This window comes from Kryptolebias marmoratus, linkage group LG8 (assembly GCF_001649575.2).
Source record: "Kryptolebias marmoratus isolate JLee-2015 linkage group LG8, ASM164957v2, whole genome shotgun sequence".
Taxonomy (NCBI): Eukaryota; Metazoa; Chordata; class Actinopteri; order Cyprinodontiformes; family Rivulidae; genus Kryptolebias; species Kryptolebias marmoratus.
Genome location: NC_051437.1, coordinates 23,759,656 through 23,777,234, shown reverse-complemented (window position 1 = coordinate 23,777,234; position 17,579 = coordinate 23,759,656). Strand labels below are relative to the sequence as shown.

The 17,579-nt window shown below is 40.7% G+C and overlaps 2 protein-coding genes across 3 annotated transcripts in view; both read right to left on the bottom strand.

The window, feature by feature from the left end:
* The window catches only part of gnb1a (guanine nucleotide binding protein (G protein), beta polypeptide 1a), a 29,635-nt gene extending 27,151 nt beyond the window's left edge, over window positions 1–2,484 (bottom strand). Inside the window, exon 1 of the mRNA XM_017411326.3 lies at window positions 2,090–2,484. The gene's annotated coding sequence lies outside the window, so the exon portion shown is untranslated. The remainder of the gene's footprint in view (window positions 1–2,089) is intronic.
* Window positions 2,485–6,999: 4,515 nt separating this feature from the next.
* cfap74 (cilia and flagella associated protein 74) overlaps window positions 7,000–17,579 on the bottom strand; it is a 41,837-nt gene continuing 31,257 nt past the window's right edge. For both annotated transcript variants that reach the window (XM_017411198.3, XM_017411200.3), the window contains exons 25-39: window positions 16,815–16,948; window positions 16,436–16,712; window positions 14,974–15,102; window positions 13,948–14,072; window positions 13,545–13,679; window positions 12,702–12,811; window positions 12,555–12,610; window positions 12,228–12,347; window positions 11,896–12,051; window positions 11,647–11,785; window positions 9,782–9,936; window positions 9,429–9,561; window positions 7,931–8,064; window positions 7,636–7,770; window positions 7,000–7,300 (exon numbers count right to left, since the gene is read on the bottom strand). In XM_017411198.3, coding sequence (XP_017266687.2) covers window positions 7,196–7,300; window positions 7,636–7,770; window positions 7,931–8,064; window positions 9,429–9,561; window positions 9,782–9,936; window positions 11,647–11,785; window positions 11,896–12,051; window positions 12,228–12,347; window positions 12,555–12,610; window positions 12,702–12,811; window positions 13,545–13,679; window positions 13,948–14,072; window positions 14,974–15,102; window positions 16,436–16,712; window positions 16,815–16,948 — 2,043 coding nt within the window. In that variant the 3' untranslated portion in view covers window positions 7,000–7,195. The remainder of the gene's footprint in view (window positions 7,301–7,635; window positions 7,771–7,930; window positions 8,065–9,428; window positions 9,562–9,781; window positions 9,937–11,646; window positions 11,786–11,895; window positions 12,052–12,227; window positions 12,348–12,554; window positions 12,611–12,701; window positions 12,812–13,544; window positions 13,680–13,947; window positions 14,073–14,973; window positions 15,103–16,435; window positions 16,713–16,814; window positions 16,949–17,579) is intronic.

Here is a 17,579-nt window from a genome sequence, read left to right as displayed (position 1 = left end):
GTTGAAACGAGACCAAGTTGTTTATCAGAATTTGTAAATCGAATGTGCATTCATCACGCCAATACTTCAAGATCTCTCTCCCCCACTACACAGATATCAGGTTCTCAGTCGACACCCCCTTCCCACCATGTCGTCCTGCATCCGAGGCACGATAACCCGACAAGGAGGAGCTCCACGGGCCTTGAAATTGTTTCAATCCGAGGCATTTCCCGAGCAGAGGGTGGTGGGTGCAGACAATCACACCGAGCCCGTCCGATGCTCGGCAGCTGTCCGTCTCTCTGTCTGGGAGAAAGAGGCTCCGAACGCCATCTTGTTCGCTGCAGCTGCTCGGGCCCTGAATACAGGAACCCATTCATTCGTACAGACGAAAAGGGAGGAGGAGGGGTGAAGGCCCGCAAATGAATTCGTCTTTGTGGACCAGCAAACGCGTCTGGCTTCTTTTTAAAATATATATAAATTAAACACAGACAAAAGCATATCTAGGAAACCGCCGGGGCGGATTTTTTCGTTGCTGCTGAAAACGAGTCCGTGAAGGCGGCAGGTCGCCTCGGCGCTCAGCGTGGCTTCCTGGAACAACCCCGGGCGCCATGAAGCTAAATCTCTGTAGCTTCTCGGTTCGTTTCGGATACGAACCAAACACCGTGCCGTATCGTGGGCCCAACCCCAAACCCCCCTTTTCCGATCGCCGGAGCTCCCTGAGCCGCCGAGCGCCGCGGCCCGTCGGGGTCAGGATTTACCGGAGCTAACAGCCTGACCCGTGATCGAGATAAACGGATTGTCAGGAGAGAGAGAAAAAGAAAGAAAAATCCAATTAGACGATCTCGTTTTCGCATCGTAAAAGAAGAAGAAGTTCAAATTAAGGTCGACCCCCGACACCGGGTTTTGACGCTCAAAAGTAAAGCGGCCTCTTCGTAGCTCTGTCACAAATACATGCATAATGTCGCCTCCTTCATAATCCTATAAACCCACGGCTGAAACGCTAACCGTGGCTCAGACGTGTGGATGTGATCATGACACCACGGCAGCTTTAATCCACGGTGGTTTGGTTTCGATTCAGTGGAGCTAAAACCGGGATCAACTGGTCCAAACGACCCGAGCGCGGCCTGCCTTCAGTCGGTGTTAACAGCTGGAAATGTTGAGCTACGCCGAACCGGGTCCGACCACAAGTGGCTTAACTGGGGGAAACGGTGCACGGGAACAATATGTTAAGCGCTGTTCTGTACCGTGATATCCGTAACAAACACTGCCGGGATAAACAGCTTCCCCCCCCTCCACCCACACCCCGCAAGAGCGCAGCTTGTGGCCGCCGCCGGGGACGCGTACGGACGGGATACGGAGCGGTGGGGGTAGGCGGTGATTCTGCTGGAGAAGTGGCCATTTTTAGACTTCCTTCGTTGTCAAATCCATGATGCTACAAATGCTCCGAAGGGAAAGCAAACCCTCCACCCCATAAAAGAAAGAAAAAACTTTACTCGTGCTTGTTGTAGTTATGCAATCTTAACTTTAACTTTACTTCGCGACCGAACAATTCACGGTTAGCAAGACGGAGTTCGAGATTAGCCCCAAAGGTAATCTTGGTACTAGGGGTGAACGAATGAAAACACGAGGGCCACAAACAACTGCACAGTGTACGGCGATGCCAGGGTGGACTGAAACCTATCTGAGAACCGTCTGAAAGTGGATAATTTATTTTAATCGAAGCTGATTTAGTTTAACGGAGGCGGTCGATGGGAGAAGGAAGGGGGGGGGGGAGAGATACCCGGACGTTCAGGGGTGTCACACACTAACCTGCTAATTAATGTTAGCATCACCCGTTCGCCTTTCCATCCTGCCAGACGGATCTGTTCGTTTTCAAGCAAGGTTCCCTAATCAAACGCCCAGGTTAAAACGGAGGGACTGGGCTTTTATTTAAGAGTGACCCCTGCCCACAGTCACAGGCAGCGGCGGCGGGCTAACGCAGCAGCTAGCTCGCGGTGGAGCCCAAGTTTAACCCTTTTTCGTTCGTCTCCGCTGCTCTGAAGGCTAGCCAACTGCAGACACTTGTGCATTTCCTGAAGCGCAAAATTAAGACACCGAAACGCCAGCTTACCCGCTTTCAGTCGAAGGTATCCGTCGTTCGTATCACATTGACTAGAAACGGCCAAATGTTGTCTCTCCTCCGTCGGCCCAGGCGCTCAGATTTATGAAGTTTAGCCTCCGAGGAGCGGCACTCCCCGAACCCAGTTTTTTTGACCCGCCGAGGGGGGAGACACACCGGCACAGAGGCGCAGAGATAAGGCGGTTTTTCACCCAGACGGACGAGTCAAGAGTCCCGTTCGAGCGTTCCCACGTTTCGACGCACACTCCAACTATACGCAAACAGCCCTTCTTCTCTTTCCCACCGTCGTCGTCCCTCTGTTTCTTCCTTCACGCCAGGATCTCAGTCGCTTCTTCCTCCGGCCATCAAACAGCAGAGATGGGCGCGGTAACCCTGCATTCAGGTCTGGGAAACCCCACGTTTACGGCAGCGTCACGACGCACGGCGAAGGGTCGGCGACCACTCCGACAAATCAGGAAATACTGCCATCTTCGGTAACGCGGACACACCTAGTCCAACGTATTTATCATCGGAAAAAATCAGCTTGAAAATGTCACAAAATTAATCTCGTATAACTTTAAACAGAGGCGGCTTTTCAAGCTTAAACACTGGCTTTTGGTTTCCATTCAAATGAAACGTTTTCAGTTTCTAAAAGAATACTCCAGTGCGCATTAAAAGCACTTTAACATGAGGATAATTTAGATTTTATACTGGAAACTGACACTTTTAACCCAACTTTTATTATATACCAGACATTTTGACACTGACTTTAACTATTTTAATTATTTAGTGTTTACAAGTTGCCTGTGGCAGGAATGAATATGGGTTTTATCAACATTTTCTCATTGTAACATTTAACTGGACATTTACCAGAAGTCTGTTTGCATGTCTGTGGTATGAAAATGTTACCTGGGAAGCAACAACACTGTCTCATTTGAAATTCAAAGCAGACAAATGTGCATTTCCAGTTCCACTACACGCACGCTTTATGCACAATGGCTCGCTGAGTCATTATACTACAGAGCTGCTTTTTAACTTTGTTTTTGTTGATGAACTGGATTTTCTGAATAATAACTTAGCCACGTTTCAGTGTTTATGGACTAATGGCTCTGCGGTCTTGTTCAGGCTGAGGAATCATTAGGGATTCACTTCCTGTGGGTGGACCATCACTGTAGAGATGACTTGATCATTATCGCCAGTAGTCTAGGCAGTTTGCTCAGAGGAGAGGGGTTAATGCTCAGTGGGTTCAGGCGTTACTTGGAGACATGGAACGCTTTGTTGTCCTCTGAGGCAACAAGGTGTGCATGGGCTCAGTCCGATGGGGCAGCAGCTTTGGTTCGCTGGGAGAATGTTCCTGAATGCTGCTGGAGTTGTTGTTTTGAATCTGTTTTGGTGCTGTTGTTTTGACATTCAAATTTTACACCGGCAGTCGGTTCTCTCGTGGCATGATTTGAATGGAATGTAAGAGAGGAAACAGTAAGCACTCCGTCTGAAATACGCAACTATATTTTCACATACTCATAATCTTTTATATGATTACAGTGACGACAACACAACAGCTGAAATAAAAAAACAAACAGGGTAATTAAAACTATTAGTGCTCCAACCATTTCTGTATTCTTCAAACCCGTAGCAGGAAACTGAACTGCTGTTACTGTATGTAGGAACAATCGATGGGAATGGACGACTCTGAAAACATATTAGTGTACCTTTGAGAGGAGTAACTGTACACTGCCTTATTGAAGTAAGCACAAACAGTTGTTTAAGTGAAATAAAGCCCACAAACATCATTCACTCATCTATGCAAGTGCACATAGGGGAGAAGTTTGCATCGACTGACGTTTCATCTAATCGGGGCAGTTTGTAACATAACCCGATTTTAGGATTTTATATGAACAGTAAATAAAAAGTGATGCACAGACACAGGTAATGTTCTGGATATTGGTTTCCACTGGGACTCATCCACCCAGGTTAATGCTGCTAAGATTTAGTTGCCCCTGGATACACCCGGGCCTGTCTGCATACATGTGTTGTGAAGCTTCGTTAGTGGAGCTTTAGAGCACCCGGGGGAGACATCTTGTTCATCTGTATTCAGCCTTACGACGAGGACAACCTAAAACTCCATACATTGACGCAAGTGAATTAAATATTAGGCAAAATTCTCATTTAGTTAATAAACCAACATTATGTTAAACGTAATCCATATAAGATGTGTTTTTCGTTAGTTAAAACCACAGACTTATAAAACTAAATCTAAAATTTACTATGTGATAGCCAATAAAATCTCTGCAAGTTCACATTATAGTTTTTTTTTTGTATCTCACGTTGCACAGCATTATTTCTGTTCAACTTGTAAACAGTTTTAACCATGAGTGTATACAATTTTTAGTGTTTTAGTGAGGTTTCTGTTCACATACAGGTTTACTCAGACACATAAATGCCCGTTAGCCTGCACACTGACTTTAAGTAGCACTATCTTGTAGTATTAGTGAGAGATTAGAGGAGAAATCAGATTTTAAAAAGAGGCAAAACAGCAACACAAATATAGCCTAATATCATCTAATACATTTCATAAAACGGGTGACATTACACGAGGCTAAGCTCTTAATGACCTTGCTTTTTATAGGCAGGTTGGGATACAGTAATCTGATTTACCATAATCTCCTAGAATCTCTGATAAATGCTTACTGCATGTATCTCAGAGAGAGGTCAAATCCTATTGGTCCACTGTAAGGCATTACTGACATCTGCTGTTCAGATATGCAGGGCCTAACTTCACAGAGTAACACTCTGTGTTGGTTAGCAAACAATACTTGAAAAATAAAACTAAAGCTAGTTCTTACTTTCTGCTCTGCTATGGACCTAAAACAAAGGTATTACAGTGTTCATAAATCATCAAATATATTCCTTATACTAATAACTTTTTATGTGCACAACTTCAGGAAACCTTTCACATTCTTAAGACAGTTTGTTTTCTAATAAAATAATAATAAAACAAGTTAGTGGTTGTCAAAATGTGTGTATTTTTTACAAGGACATCCGTCCATCCATCCATCCATCCATCCATCCATCCATCCATCCATCCATCTCCTACCACTTATCCATCGTCGGGTCATGGAGGCAACAGGTCCAGGAGAGAAACCCAGACATCTGTTTTTACAGCAGCACTCTTCAGCTCCTCCATATGACAAATGAACTGGTCCTCTACCAGAGGCCTGGGGGCTTGAGGGTTCTTCTTAGTATCTTAGCTGTTCATAGAACTGCGTTCTTCTGGACAGAGATCTCTGAGGTTGTTCCTGGGAAGTTGGAGCAACTTTTCCAGTTTGGGGGTCACAGCACCGAGTGCTCCGATGACCACTGGTCCCACTGAGACCTCGACTTTCAACAGTTTCTCTATTTCCTCTTTCAGCCCTTGGAATTTCTCAATCTTTTCGTACTGCTTCTTCATGTTGTTAGTCACTTGGATGGCTACATCTATCACCACTGCGTTCTTATATATCTTGTCAATCACCACGATGCCCGGTTGGTTAGCCATCACCTGTTTGTCAGTCTGGATCTGGAAGTCCCACAGCATCTTAGCCCTGCATTAGCCCTCTGCTGGAGTCTTCCACTTTGACTGCAGGGCTCAGTACAGATGTTCCTGTACACTATTCCAGCCACTTCGTTATGACGTTCTTTACGCTTTGCCTGCATCTTACATCCTGCTGTTGTGTGCTGGACTTTCTCAGGGACATCTTTGCACAGCCTGCATCTTGGGTCCTGTGTGGTGCTGTAGAACCCTGACCTCTGTTGCTCTCGTGATGAGGGCCTGCAAGTGAAGCCTAACCAAGCAGACATCATGGTGGTCGACGAGCCACAGAAGGCAGTGGTGATAGATGTAGTAATACCAAGTGACTGTAACATCAAGAAGAAGGTGCATGAGAGTCAAACAGAAAATACACAAAGAATAAAAAGAGCAAACATGTTGAAAATCACAGAAATAATCAGCCATGATGATTGGTACAAGGAATCATCGGAGGTGGTGACTCTGCCAGAATCTGTGTCCTGAAGGAGCAACAAATCCTGATCTGGGGGATATGTTAATTAAAACTCTTGATGGTGAAAAACTCTCAGTCCTTTGTTGAGGGGGGATCCAGATTCTGGCAGTGGAAATCTCTCTAACCTGTCATTAAGAACACTGTGCTTAATGAAGGAGATATAGTATGATCAGCTTGTGTGTCTGTGCAGGTAGCTTAAACGTGTAATTTAGATGTAATGCATCTATGATTTGGGGAACCTGGTTTAAATCATGCATTTATGTGCTTCTAAGAAAAAAAAGAGGTTTACAAGAATAAAGTAGCCAACTGTTTACAATGATGTAATCAGGAAGGTGCATTTTTGTCTCCAGCAGACGAAACTTTAAGTGATGTGTTTTTTGGCTTGTTGAAATGAAGACATGCCACGCCACATTGAGAACAATAAAAGCAATTATTCTTGCTGTGACCCAAAACCTCAACAATAAAAAAAAATACACAATAAATTAAAATGTGTAACTATTTTGAGGTTTACTTGGTTGAAATCGATGTGTAGTCTTTTAGATCTGCTTCTCCTGCTTCGTGTGTGCGGTCCCGAGACAGGAGCCACAAATTCTTTTGGAGATAATTACCTTGGTGCAGCAGGGGCGTTAAGGTTATAAAACAGCTTTTAGATGAACCGCTGTGAAATCTGCGAGATTGGAGTTGGTATAAGAGTATAAGAGTTTAAAAAAACATGGCACCACTATTCATTTTTACTGTCCGCCGCCGACAGCGGAGCCGAGTCTTCCGTCATCAAACTGTTTCCAGTTTCTATAGAGGTACAGCCATACAGAACAAAAAAAGCAAAGGAGTCGGCTTGTCTCTAGAATTCTCATTTCAATACATAAAAAAATGATTCTAGTGTTTGCAAAATGATTTATTGTTTAAACAACAGTCTGTCTGAGCGCCATTTGTCCATGAATAAAACGTCACAACATGAAAGGACAGAGTCGGCAATGCCTTATTTAAATCTCAGCCTTCAAGTCTTCACCACAGCGTTTTCAGTAAATACAGTAAAAGATTTGAAGCCGTGGTTTGCAGACTTCCCACGGGTCTGGATGGATCATTCAGCAGCCGTTGAGACCAAAGCCATCAAGGTGACTCTGTAAATATGGGTCTCATCGCTCTTTACAGTGAGAGACACACACATCTGCACCACCTCTAAAGGCTGAAACACACAGGCACACACATACAGTCAGTTCAGAAGCTGGATCTAATTTCTTATTGGAAATGTACAAAATCAAAACAGTTATTACAAAATCATTTATGATTGTATTTATAATCCCCATAGTATACCAGTGACCAAACAAGTTAAATGTACACTATATGAGATGTATGTTTTTTCTAATCTTAGAGTCTGCATAGTTTTTGTTCAATAATAATATTATTTTTATCCGCTGAGATCCAAGTTTTTGTTTGCTGTGCTTCATTTTAGTGATTTGGGATTACATGGAGCTGATAAACCTAAAATATATTTTTTGAATTCTTTTATGCGTTGCTCACCTTGTATCCATTCTGGGGAGTCCATGTGATGGTGAGAGCCCGTTTGTGACCTGCCTCCACACTGCCTTTAAGGGGCTCCACACTGAAGCCCTGCTGCTGCAGCGGCGCCACATTATCCCAGTAAAACTCTCCACTCTGGAAAACAAGAAGAGAAACGTTACGTCTGAAGAATGTCCATCACTGGTTTGTTGATGCTTTTAAGTTTTGAGGTTTTTTTTTTGCATTGGACAGCTGCTGATGAAAAGAGAAAGTTGAATTTATTTTCCTCTTTGGTGCTTTTCTGAAATCTCGGTACCTTCTTGCTGGTGTTTGGGGAGCGGATGCAGCCGACATGCAGTTCCCTGACTGCAGGTGTGATGACACCTGAGCTGCAGCTGGCCTGCAGGGTCACAAGCACTGGGATATTTGGCCTTTCTGTCACCTGTGACTCTGCAACAGAAAGGAGTTTTACAGGTTTCAGCGACAACATTTACATCATTTTAGAACCCACCACACTGATCCAGCTTCTATAAAGCAGCTCATACATACCAGGTAGCCCCAAAATGTTGATTTAAAATAAATTCTTTGAGTTGACGATGAACTGTTTCATACTGGTGAATGCAAAGAGTCAGAATATTTTTTTTTCGATTAAAGAGTTCAGTAATGTTTCGATTTGCACTGCAGTCATTTTGAAGGAACTTTTAATTGACAATAACTTGTTTTTCATTTCCAATTTATTTACCTGCTTCAACAATAATTATACTACATGGAGCAAGTGTGTAATACACGTTAAACAAACTTGATTACACACTTGTGTTATCTTTCTCTTGCCAGAAGAAAATACACTTCACAGGAAACTCACTCATTGTGGTTTATTGGCTGTTATTTTTACACTTTTTAGGCCAAGATAATTTTGAACCATATAAAAAAAACAAGATAACTTCTGTAAATTATATATATATATATATATATATATATATATACATATATATATATATATATCCCCACTGGTGTTTGAACTTACTATTATGGAACAGTTCATGATCAACTTGCTTCAACACATTTTAGGTCTTTTATGGCTGTCCAAAACAAAACAAAACGAAACACAGACTGAATGTAGTTTTGATCATAAAGTTGTAAGGAAAAAAGTACATTTGATATGACTTAGAAAATGAATCATTATGAAAGAAAATATCACTTGTCTTTCCGGCCTTTTATAGTCATTAACTGATATCCTCAGTATCAACAGAATCTGACAGTTCTTCCTATGAATTCATTGTCACGACCTTTTCCTGTTTGTCAGCTGCAGACTCATAACTTGTCCTCCTGTGCAGCATGTTTTTGAAATTTGTTTTATGTAATTTAGGTAATGCAAGACACAGGATGTTATGGAATTGAAGTGCTTCCTCTAAATTTTACAGAATTCAATAATAAAAAGCTTCTGTTGATTTCAGGGAGAAGCATTAAGACTCAAACTTTTCCTTTTTCAGACTGGAGTCCTGTTTCTGTGACAACTAGCTGCTGATGCTATTTTAATGCAACAGCATATTTACGACTGTGTAAAAGTTGCTGTAACTTTCTGTTTGTACAGAAGAACTTGGTGGTGAAATATGATCTGACTGCTGGTGACAATCAACATTAGACGATTAGCAGAAATGATTTCATTACATACTCCGCCCTTACTTGGTAAAATTATAAAAAGGGTCAAGAAGATAACAGCTTTAAAGAGCTGACATCAGAATTTCTAATTTTAGAGAGCATGTGGTTTCTATCGAACCACATGTGGCCCTCAAAGACAGACAGGTGATTAATGCCTGTGAGGTGAGGCTGGCTGCTGATGAGTGGGGGGAGAAGAGATTCGATGGGCGCTGTTAGTGGGTCTCCTCCATGCAGATACATGTTATGTGAAGAGGCTGCACCCTTCAGATCCACCACACACACTTCACTCTAGAAGACAGAGAAGGCAGAGGGTTACAGCTGCTTTCTCACAAAAAACAAAGCCGAGAACATACAGGTGGAGTGAGCATGTCTGAATAATAAGAATGCATCAGAAGAGGATTTTCACGTATCTGTGTGATCACTTTTCCAACCTGCAGCTAAGGACAAATACAGGTTGAGTGAAGATCTCGGATAAAAATATGTGTGTGTGTGTGTGTGTTGTGCTGACCTTATTTAGGAGCTCTATGGCGAGCTTGTCAGAGTAGTTAACTGCAGGGTGGTCAGGCTGAAACGTGATGGTGATGTCCTGGCTCTGTCCAGGAGCAATGCTGCCCTCTACTGGCTTCACACTGAACACACTCAGACCGCTGTAGTTCTGGGTCCCTGTACAGAAAATAAATTATACAGCTGTTATCATTTCTGCTACAAATAAAATAAAATGCTCTACTGTTTAAAAGTTTAAGGCAGGTTGGTGAAAATGTAACATCATATTGTTTTCACAAATAACTACAAATGTTTATCAGCTAACAATGAAACATAAATAAACAGAAGAAAAATCTAAATCAAATCAACATTTAACATGATTGTTCCAAACAATATTCAGTCTAATATACACTACTGCAGATAGCTGCTGAAGGAACCATAAAGGTAGGTTGTTCCGAACACCTCTGAGAACTGAGCACTGATTTTCTGTGGTTGTATGCTGCTCAGATTCTTCTGATGGGTTATACAATTTAATTTGATATAATTTATGTCATTCCAGAAACACTCCATGACACTGATATTAGGGTTCTATGAGAATCATACTATCACTTTCAGGACACTTTATTTTTCTTTATGTTTGTGGTTCTTGTCCTGCTGAATACATAATAAGATTTTCCCAGCTCTGAGCGACTGGCCCTGCTGGACTTCCTCTGATTTCAGTAAGCATGATATATCTGTTTCCTTGGCTGCCTGTTTCTTTGTGCTTCTTCCAAAGAGCTTGAACTCACAGTCTGCTTTGAAATCTTTGCCTGACAGGTGCTTTGCTGATGTAGTGGGACTCCCTGGTAGCGTCATGCTCTGCTAAGTCTTGCCGCGGTGTCTGTGACATGAAACTGTCTTCCACTACCTAACCACAGCAGAGTTTGGATCGTCCTCACCTGTTTTTAGCCTCCTAAACATCTGTTTATAGTCCTTTACGACAACCAAACGGTGCACAAAGTGCTTCACGATGCAAAAGTTAAAAACAATCAATATAACAATACAAAAATGCCAGAGTGCAGTGTAGTTGGTTCAACAGTCTGGGTGCAGCGACAGAAAAGACACGGTCACCCCAGCGTTTGTATTTAGACTTAGGGACAAACAGTAAAGATGTATTATTGATCTTAAGGTCTTCTCATACTCACGGAAAGTGACTAGATCAGCTAAATAAGGTGAGGCAAGACCGTTAAGAGCTTTAAAAGTGAACAATAAAAGTTTAAAATCAATTCTAACACGGACTGGAAGCCAGTGGAGAAAAAACAAAACTAATCAGATCTTTGGCATCACTTATAGAAGCCTTGACCTCTCCGCCAGGTGGTTTCTCTATCCACACCTTGAACTGAGTAAAAAAAGCATCTCAGATGTTGTCTGGGTACATACAGGGAAAAAAAAAACAACAACATGTGACCTAAACTTCTCTTGAGATGTCCGTGAGGTCAGAATAGTGTAAGATCTGGCCTCCCTGCCTGGTACTCAGAAACTTTTATAATCTGTAACTTCAGGTTTTTATGTTTGGTTTCTTCTATAAATCACATTCAAGCAAAATATCTTAAGGCTAATGTAACAAAAAAAGTGAAGAACATTTATAAAATGTTCTTAATAACATATTGTTTACAATCCTGTTGCACTTACATTGTTACAATGTAAGCACTTCAGTAGGTTCTTATGTTCTTACATTGTTTACAAAGAATTTAAATTATTTCCTCTATGTTGTTTTTTAATTTGTCACTCGCTTCAATGTTTCTGACAACGAGCATTTTGACAAAGACAGATTAGGTTTTGTCTTCATTTATAGAGCTCTAAAATCAAAGGTTTTTCAGGACATGTAGCAAATCATTAATTCCAACTTACCTACAACAGGCTGGCTCTGAGCGTTTCTGTACCCATCCAGCAGCAGGGCTACTCTGTCAGTTCCACCCTGAGGCCTGGGAAGAGACAGGCTGGCCAGCAGCACCCTGAAACCTACAGCCACCACTGAGCTGTTCTGCAACTGCATGCAAAACAGAGCTCTAACAAATCAATCTCTTCTAAGCTGACAAGATGCAGCCTCATTTATGTAAACATGTTTGTACTTTTGACGTTGGTAGGCGGCTGACTGACCTGCACAGATTGTGAAGCAGTTTCCTTCTCCAACACGTAGCCAAAATCAAGGAGGCCTCCAGTGTGGGACGAGGTGACAGCAGGGAGAACACCCTCTCCACGCAGACTGATTTCCAGAACCATTTTAAGGCTTTGCACCTCTAGTGTTTCACAGTACTTGGGAAGAGTAAAGGCGGTGTGAGGAGCATAATAGTAATTCTTTTCAAGTTGAACAATATTGCCTAATGACAGATCAGTGTTAAACATGGACTACTGACTAATTTCTTAATTAGGCTCCTTTATCCTAATTACAACACTTCTGCAGTGTAGTAAATTTGACGCTGCTAGCTCACCTTTTTCTCCAGAGTTGGACTGAAAGCAAGAACCAAAGTGTGCTTTTCTCCAGGATGTATGCGTCTCAGAGCATTCAGGAGGGAAAAAGGGCCGCATATGTCCAACACTGATGACATCAACTTGCAGATAATCAAAGAAAACCAGTCAGAATTTAGGAACAAATTTGATTTAAAACCCAAATTATTTGTGATGATCAATACTTCTGAAGTAAACGTAAATAATTCTTTAGGAGCGCTTACAGAACACAAATACCACCAGGAGTAATTATTTAAAAGGAAAAAAAATAGAATAGCAGTAGCATTACATTTTTAATATTAAAAGGATACGTCCAAAGGTTCATTTGAAATGTTCTGAACTGTAAGCCTTTTAATTACTCTCTCTCCTACAAATGTAGACACAAACACAAAACGTGAGCACAACAATTAGAAGGTAAAACATGAGATGATTGTGTAAATGTTACAAAACTGTCTCACCAACAACCACTTGATGGAAGTCCATGACGTTATGGCCGTTGTTGGATAAAACCAGCAGAGGGGGCTGAACAGCAGGACACTGAAGCTTCAGGTAGAGCGTATTTATGGCACTGAGGTTAACGACCACAGAGATGAGAAATGTCATGAACTAATAGAAACACCTTTCACATACTCTTCATTTGGTTTTAATTAAACTGAGGTGGCCCAAATAAAAAAAAGTTAAAAATATACTCCTGTGAGCTTCCAGCGCAACCAAGGAATATGTTGAAACTATTTTTATATGGTCATTATACAGGAATAAAATGTTCAAAATACCTGACCAGTTGAAACAAAAACTTTTTATGTACTTAAAAGAAAACACAAATAAAATGTTTAAAATTAAATACTTAACCTTCTTTCAGTCATTAATGTATTAACAATATATTGTGATTTGTTTTTTTCTACTAATTAAATAGAATGTATAAAAAAGGGTCAAGCACCGCTGTTTTCCATAAAAGATCTTTAGTATAATAAGCATAAGCTTTATAAGCATCATATTTATTCAATGTATAAGTGTGGTTAATATTATATATTTAATCATAATACATATACACAACCAAAATGAAGTAATACTGTTAAAGGCTGTATCATTTCAAAGTTTTAAAGGTCTTTATGAATCAGGCAAAGCTGATTTTTATGTTTCACTGGGCCATGACTTTAAAATAATACTCCTACTTTAAGTCAATAAAAAAATTTTATCCACAGAAAAAGGGCAGGAGTTACTGTATGCGTCTCTGCATCCTGAAGGTGACGTGGTAAGCTGCACAGATCTGTATAATCTATGAAAGTTGACTGTTATTTTACCTCCACGCTGTCTGGACTTGTCTGTTTGTCTCTGGAGGGACTCCATCCGACACGAAACAGGGAACGGTGAACTCTCTGCAGCGTGGAGCGAAGGAGTAGAGCAAAGAGGCCCTGGCCTCCTCATACTGCTCTGACCTTCAAAGGAAAAGACTCACTTTAAACCAAATAAAAAAGATTTTCTGTTTATATTATGTTATTTTTTGCGTGACTACAAGTTTAAACAAATGGGAAAACTGATGACATGAAACAAATCTACACAAAAAGGAACAAACAAGAACTTCATAGTTCAAGATTGTTGAATCTCAGACTTCAGCCGTATTGGACTTAACTGAAGCAGATAATATTTTTTTAAAAATGAATTAAATTAAGTTTGATAAAATTTTATTTTAGACAGTATACCTACCCAGGCTGTATGTCGACTGGATCAGATGATTTGGTCAATTTGACGGTTTTAAGGTTTTCTGACGCCTTGCAGTTCTTTGAATTTGATGATGCCTTTTTTCCCTTACTGGATTCCACGGGGATCTCCTTTTTAGTTAAACATAAACATAATAAATTTGTGAGAGAAATGCAGTGCACACTGTAACATGCAGCACACGAACTCGTCAGAACAAACTATATGATTCTGACTGGAGTTTTTAACCACATTTTCCTGTCTGTTACAACCAGAGACAGATGTCTGAATAAAGAAACGGAGGGTAAAGGGAAAAAAAAAGGATTAATTAATGAGTACAAACGACCTACATTTATCTTCACTGAAGAATATACTTAGCCTCTTTCTACTAAACCAGAACAACACACTCCAGATTTCCATGTCTGTCTGTTCAGCTTGGTTTAAGCAGCCATGGTTCTAAATTTTTCAGTTATTTTACGTTCAGGGTGAGTCAGTCTTTGCTAGGTGCTGCTGGGAAAGAAACACAAACAGCACAAAGAGCCTGCATCTATCCTGCAATAGGTAGCAACGCTGGAACCCAACAATCAACATACTGGCTCAGAAGTAAAACCACTTGGGTACAGCATGAACAGCTTCACCGGCTGATAAGCAGCTGAGTGCCAGCTAGCTTCCACTTCCAGCTGCAATAAGAAAACCCCATCTTTGAAACTCACAATCTTTTCTCACAGCTGGTTTGGTACGAAGGAATCAACAGTATTAAATATATTGAGCTATTATTTTATTCTTCAATCAAACTGCTTAACTTAACATTTAATGCCACGAGTTATAGTGGACCGTTTGCATTTTACATTCATGCGACGTGATGCAAATAGCTCACCATCCAACTTCAGGAAAAGTTAGTCAAAACGCACACCCCCGGTCGATTTATAATCCAAGTTTTATGCCTTTAAAAGGAGTATGCTGCTGAAAGAAATGGTGACATTTAAAAAATGTGGCGCAAGCAGAAGGTGCCTGCCGGTGGGTGTGCAGGTGTACCTCCTGTTCAGTGGCTCGGTTTCTCTCTGTTTCGCGGAGCAACTTGGCCCGGCGTAGGCGACACAGAGCCTCTTCTTTAATCTCCTGATCCGAGAGTCTGGGTCTGAAGACCACATGCACAGGACATCTCTACAGCAGGAGAGGGAATGACTGCTGTTAGATTTCAGGGATAGTGACAGAAACAAAGCATTACTAAGGTTTCTTTTTAGATGACAGCATCTTAACTGATAAGCAGTTCTGAATCTAAACCTCTTCATTAAAGGAAGTGGAGGTTGAGCTTCATGTGGAGAGTGTGAAATAAGATAATCCCTGTTTTCTATTTACAGGCTGATTATTATATTGCTTCCTGTAGGTCTTTTATTCATAAGTAGAACCAAAATCTAATGTCAAACAAATTAATTATTGGAAAGAATTAGTTGTTTTAAATAACATTTGGTGAAAAATTGTCCACTGTCAACTTATGAAAAATAGCACATCTAATTCAGCTGCCTCAACCCAAACCATGACGTGCTAATTTTCAGATTTCTTTTTTTTATATTTACATGGTAAAGAATTGCTTTGTCTAGTAAAATAAAACTAAGATTCTGAACCAGTGCACGAAGTTGTCCTTCATTTCCATAAAGTGTCCAGCAGAGTGCATCAATACGCTGCAGAAGCTTCGGCTGTGACGGCTGTGGAGGCTGTTTGTGTCCCTGTCATGGAGTAAAACCCCATTTAACTGTTTTTACAAGAAGTTGTCTTTCTCATTTACTGTAATCTTCCTCTCTTGTGTTCAAATTATCATGACAAGTAAAAATGCATTTATTTTCCTCAGGTTTGGTTTTATTTTTTTAATAAAATGAGTAATAAGTTTATAGGCTCATCAGACGGAGCCTTTAAGATTTCAATTTTGGTTTAGCGTTTTTACAGTTTGTAAGAGTTGCTTTAATTAAAAGTGTAGCATAAAACAAAACAAAATAAACAAACAAAAAATCAAACATGACCACTGATAAATCTCTAAGAAGTAAGTACATAAGTAAGCAAGTAAGCTTGCATTGCATTTTCTCAAAGGAGAGAGAAAATCACATACATGTTTGAAATTATTTAAATTTATGCAGCAGTGGCTGTGGAATGTGCACTCTTGACCCCCCCTTCTAGGTTTTTTCCCATGGTATGTGAAAGTTTATATTTAGAAATAAGGGCATGGAAAAAAAGAAGATTTTAGCTAATGTTCAGTTTGTCAGCTTTTCCTGAAACTGCAGTTCCTGGTTTCCCTCAACACCCTGAATACGGGTGTAGAAAACCAAAGTTTGCCTGTAAGGTATACAACTGTTGGGTCTAAGTCTGATGATCTCCTCAACGTTATTTCCCTTCCAAAGCTCCTCCAAAGACACAGAAGAAGACATCACACAGTTGTTTAGAACTGCCTTTTGTTTTTAAATCTGTGAACCACCCTGTAAACACAAAAAGGAGTTTACTTCACCTCTCCAGGGAGAAGGTGTCCTGCAGACGGAGAGATGCTGATGTCTGAGTCTTCTGGTGGCGTGAAGCAGAACAACCTGGGAACCTCAACAGTCCTGGTGTCTTTGGCCCCTGGAGTTACTGATTGTTGGAACTGGCTGCTGTCAGCGCGGCGGCTGATCAGGTAAAGCGTGGCAGAGGACTCGTCACCAACGGCGGTGGCTCCGAAACGAACCAGAGAATGAGAGAGCTCCAGCGGTGGGTGAACACCCGCTGCTCGGCAGGATAGTAGAAACTCTCTGATGGCAAAAACAATGGGTTAGCTGTTAATCAAGCTCCATCATTTTGTAAACCATCATCAGTAACCTCCATGCACACTCAGTAAAGAAGGAAAACTTAACCTGTTAATTCCTGATTTACAACTGAGCTGAAAACGGTACTCCTTGGCTTTTTTGGGACTGAAAATCAGATCGATCTTCAGGGTTTCTTGTGGAAGCAGAGTACCAAAGCCATCATTAGGCTGGATCTCAATAAACTGTAAACACACACATACACACACACATTTCTAATACAATCATGCTACGTGAAGACTTATGCAATCTATTACAGATTTTGTAAATCTTTATTATTTGTGTTTTTATGCATTTAACAAACTTTTGATCCATTATGATAACAGTTTTTTAAATATGGGTAGTAAAAATCCCCATTCACAGAAAGAACACAAACTGTTGGAAGGAATCACAGAAAACACGATACACAAGTGCAGTTAAAATTATCTAGTAACTTCCTTAGTTAAGGTTTAATCATACTTATGCTTTACAAATAAATGATACATGATTACAGTATTAAATGACACAAATTTTGGGTGTTAAGAAACTTATAAAAGAGAATTTAAAGAGAGTTTATTACTAATCTGATATGAAAACTAGAGTAGAAGTATTGCTTATAGTATCCTAACCAGGGGTGGAAATTAAAAATTTTGTCCACCAGCCATAGTGGCAGGTGGAATTTTTTTTTTTACCAGCTACTATTTTTTGTTGTGACAAAAAGTAATTTCATATGATGATGATGATGATGATGATGATGATGGAGGTGGGTGGAAGCAGTTGTGGTGCCCTACAACCTGAACAACACCTCTTTCTGGACACTGCATGGAAATAACTAGA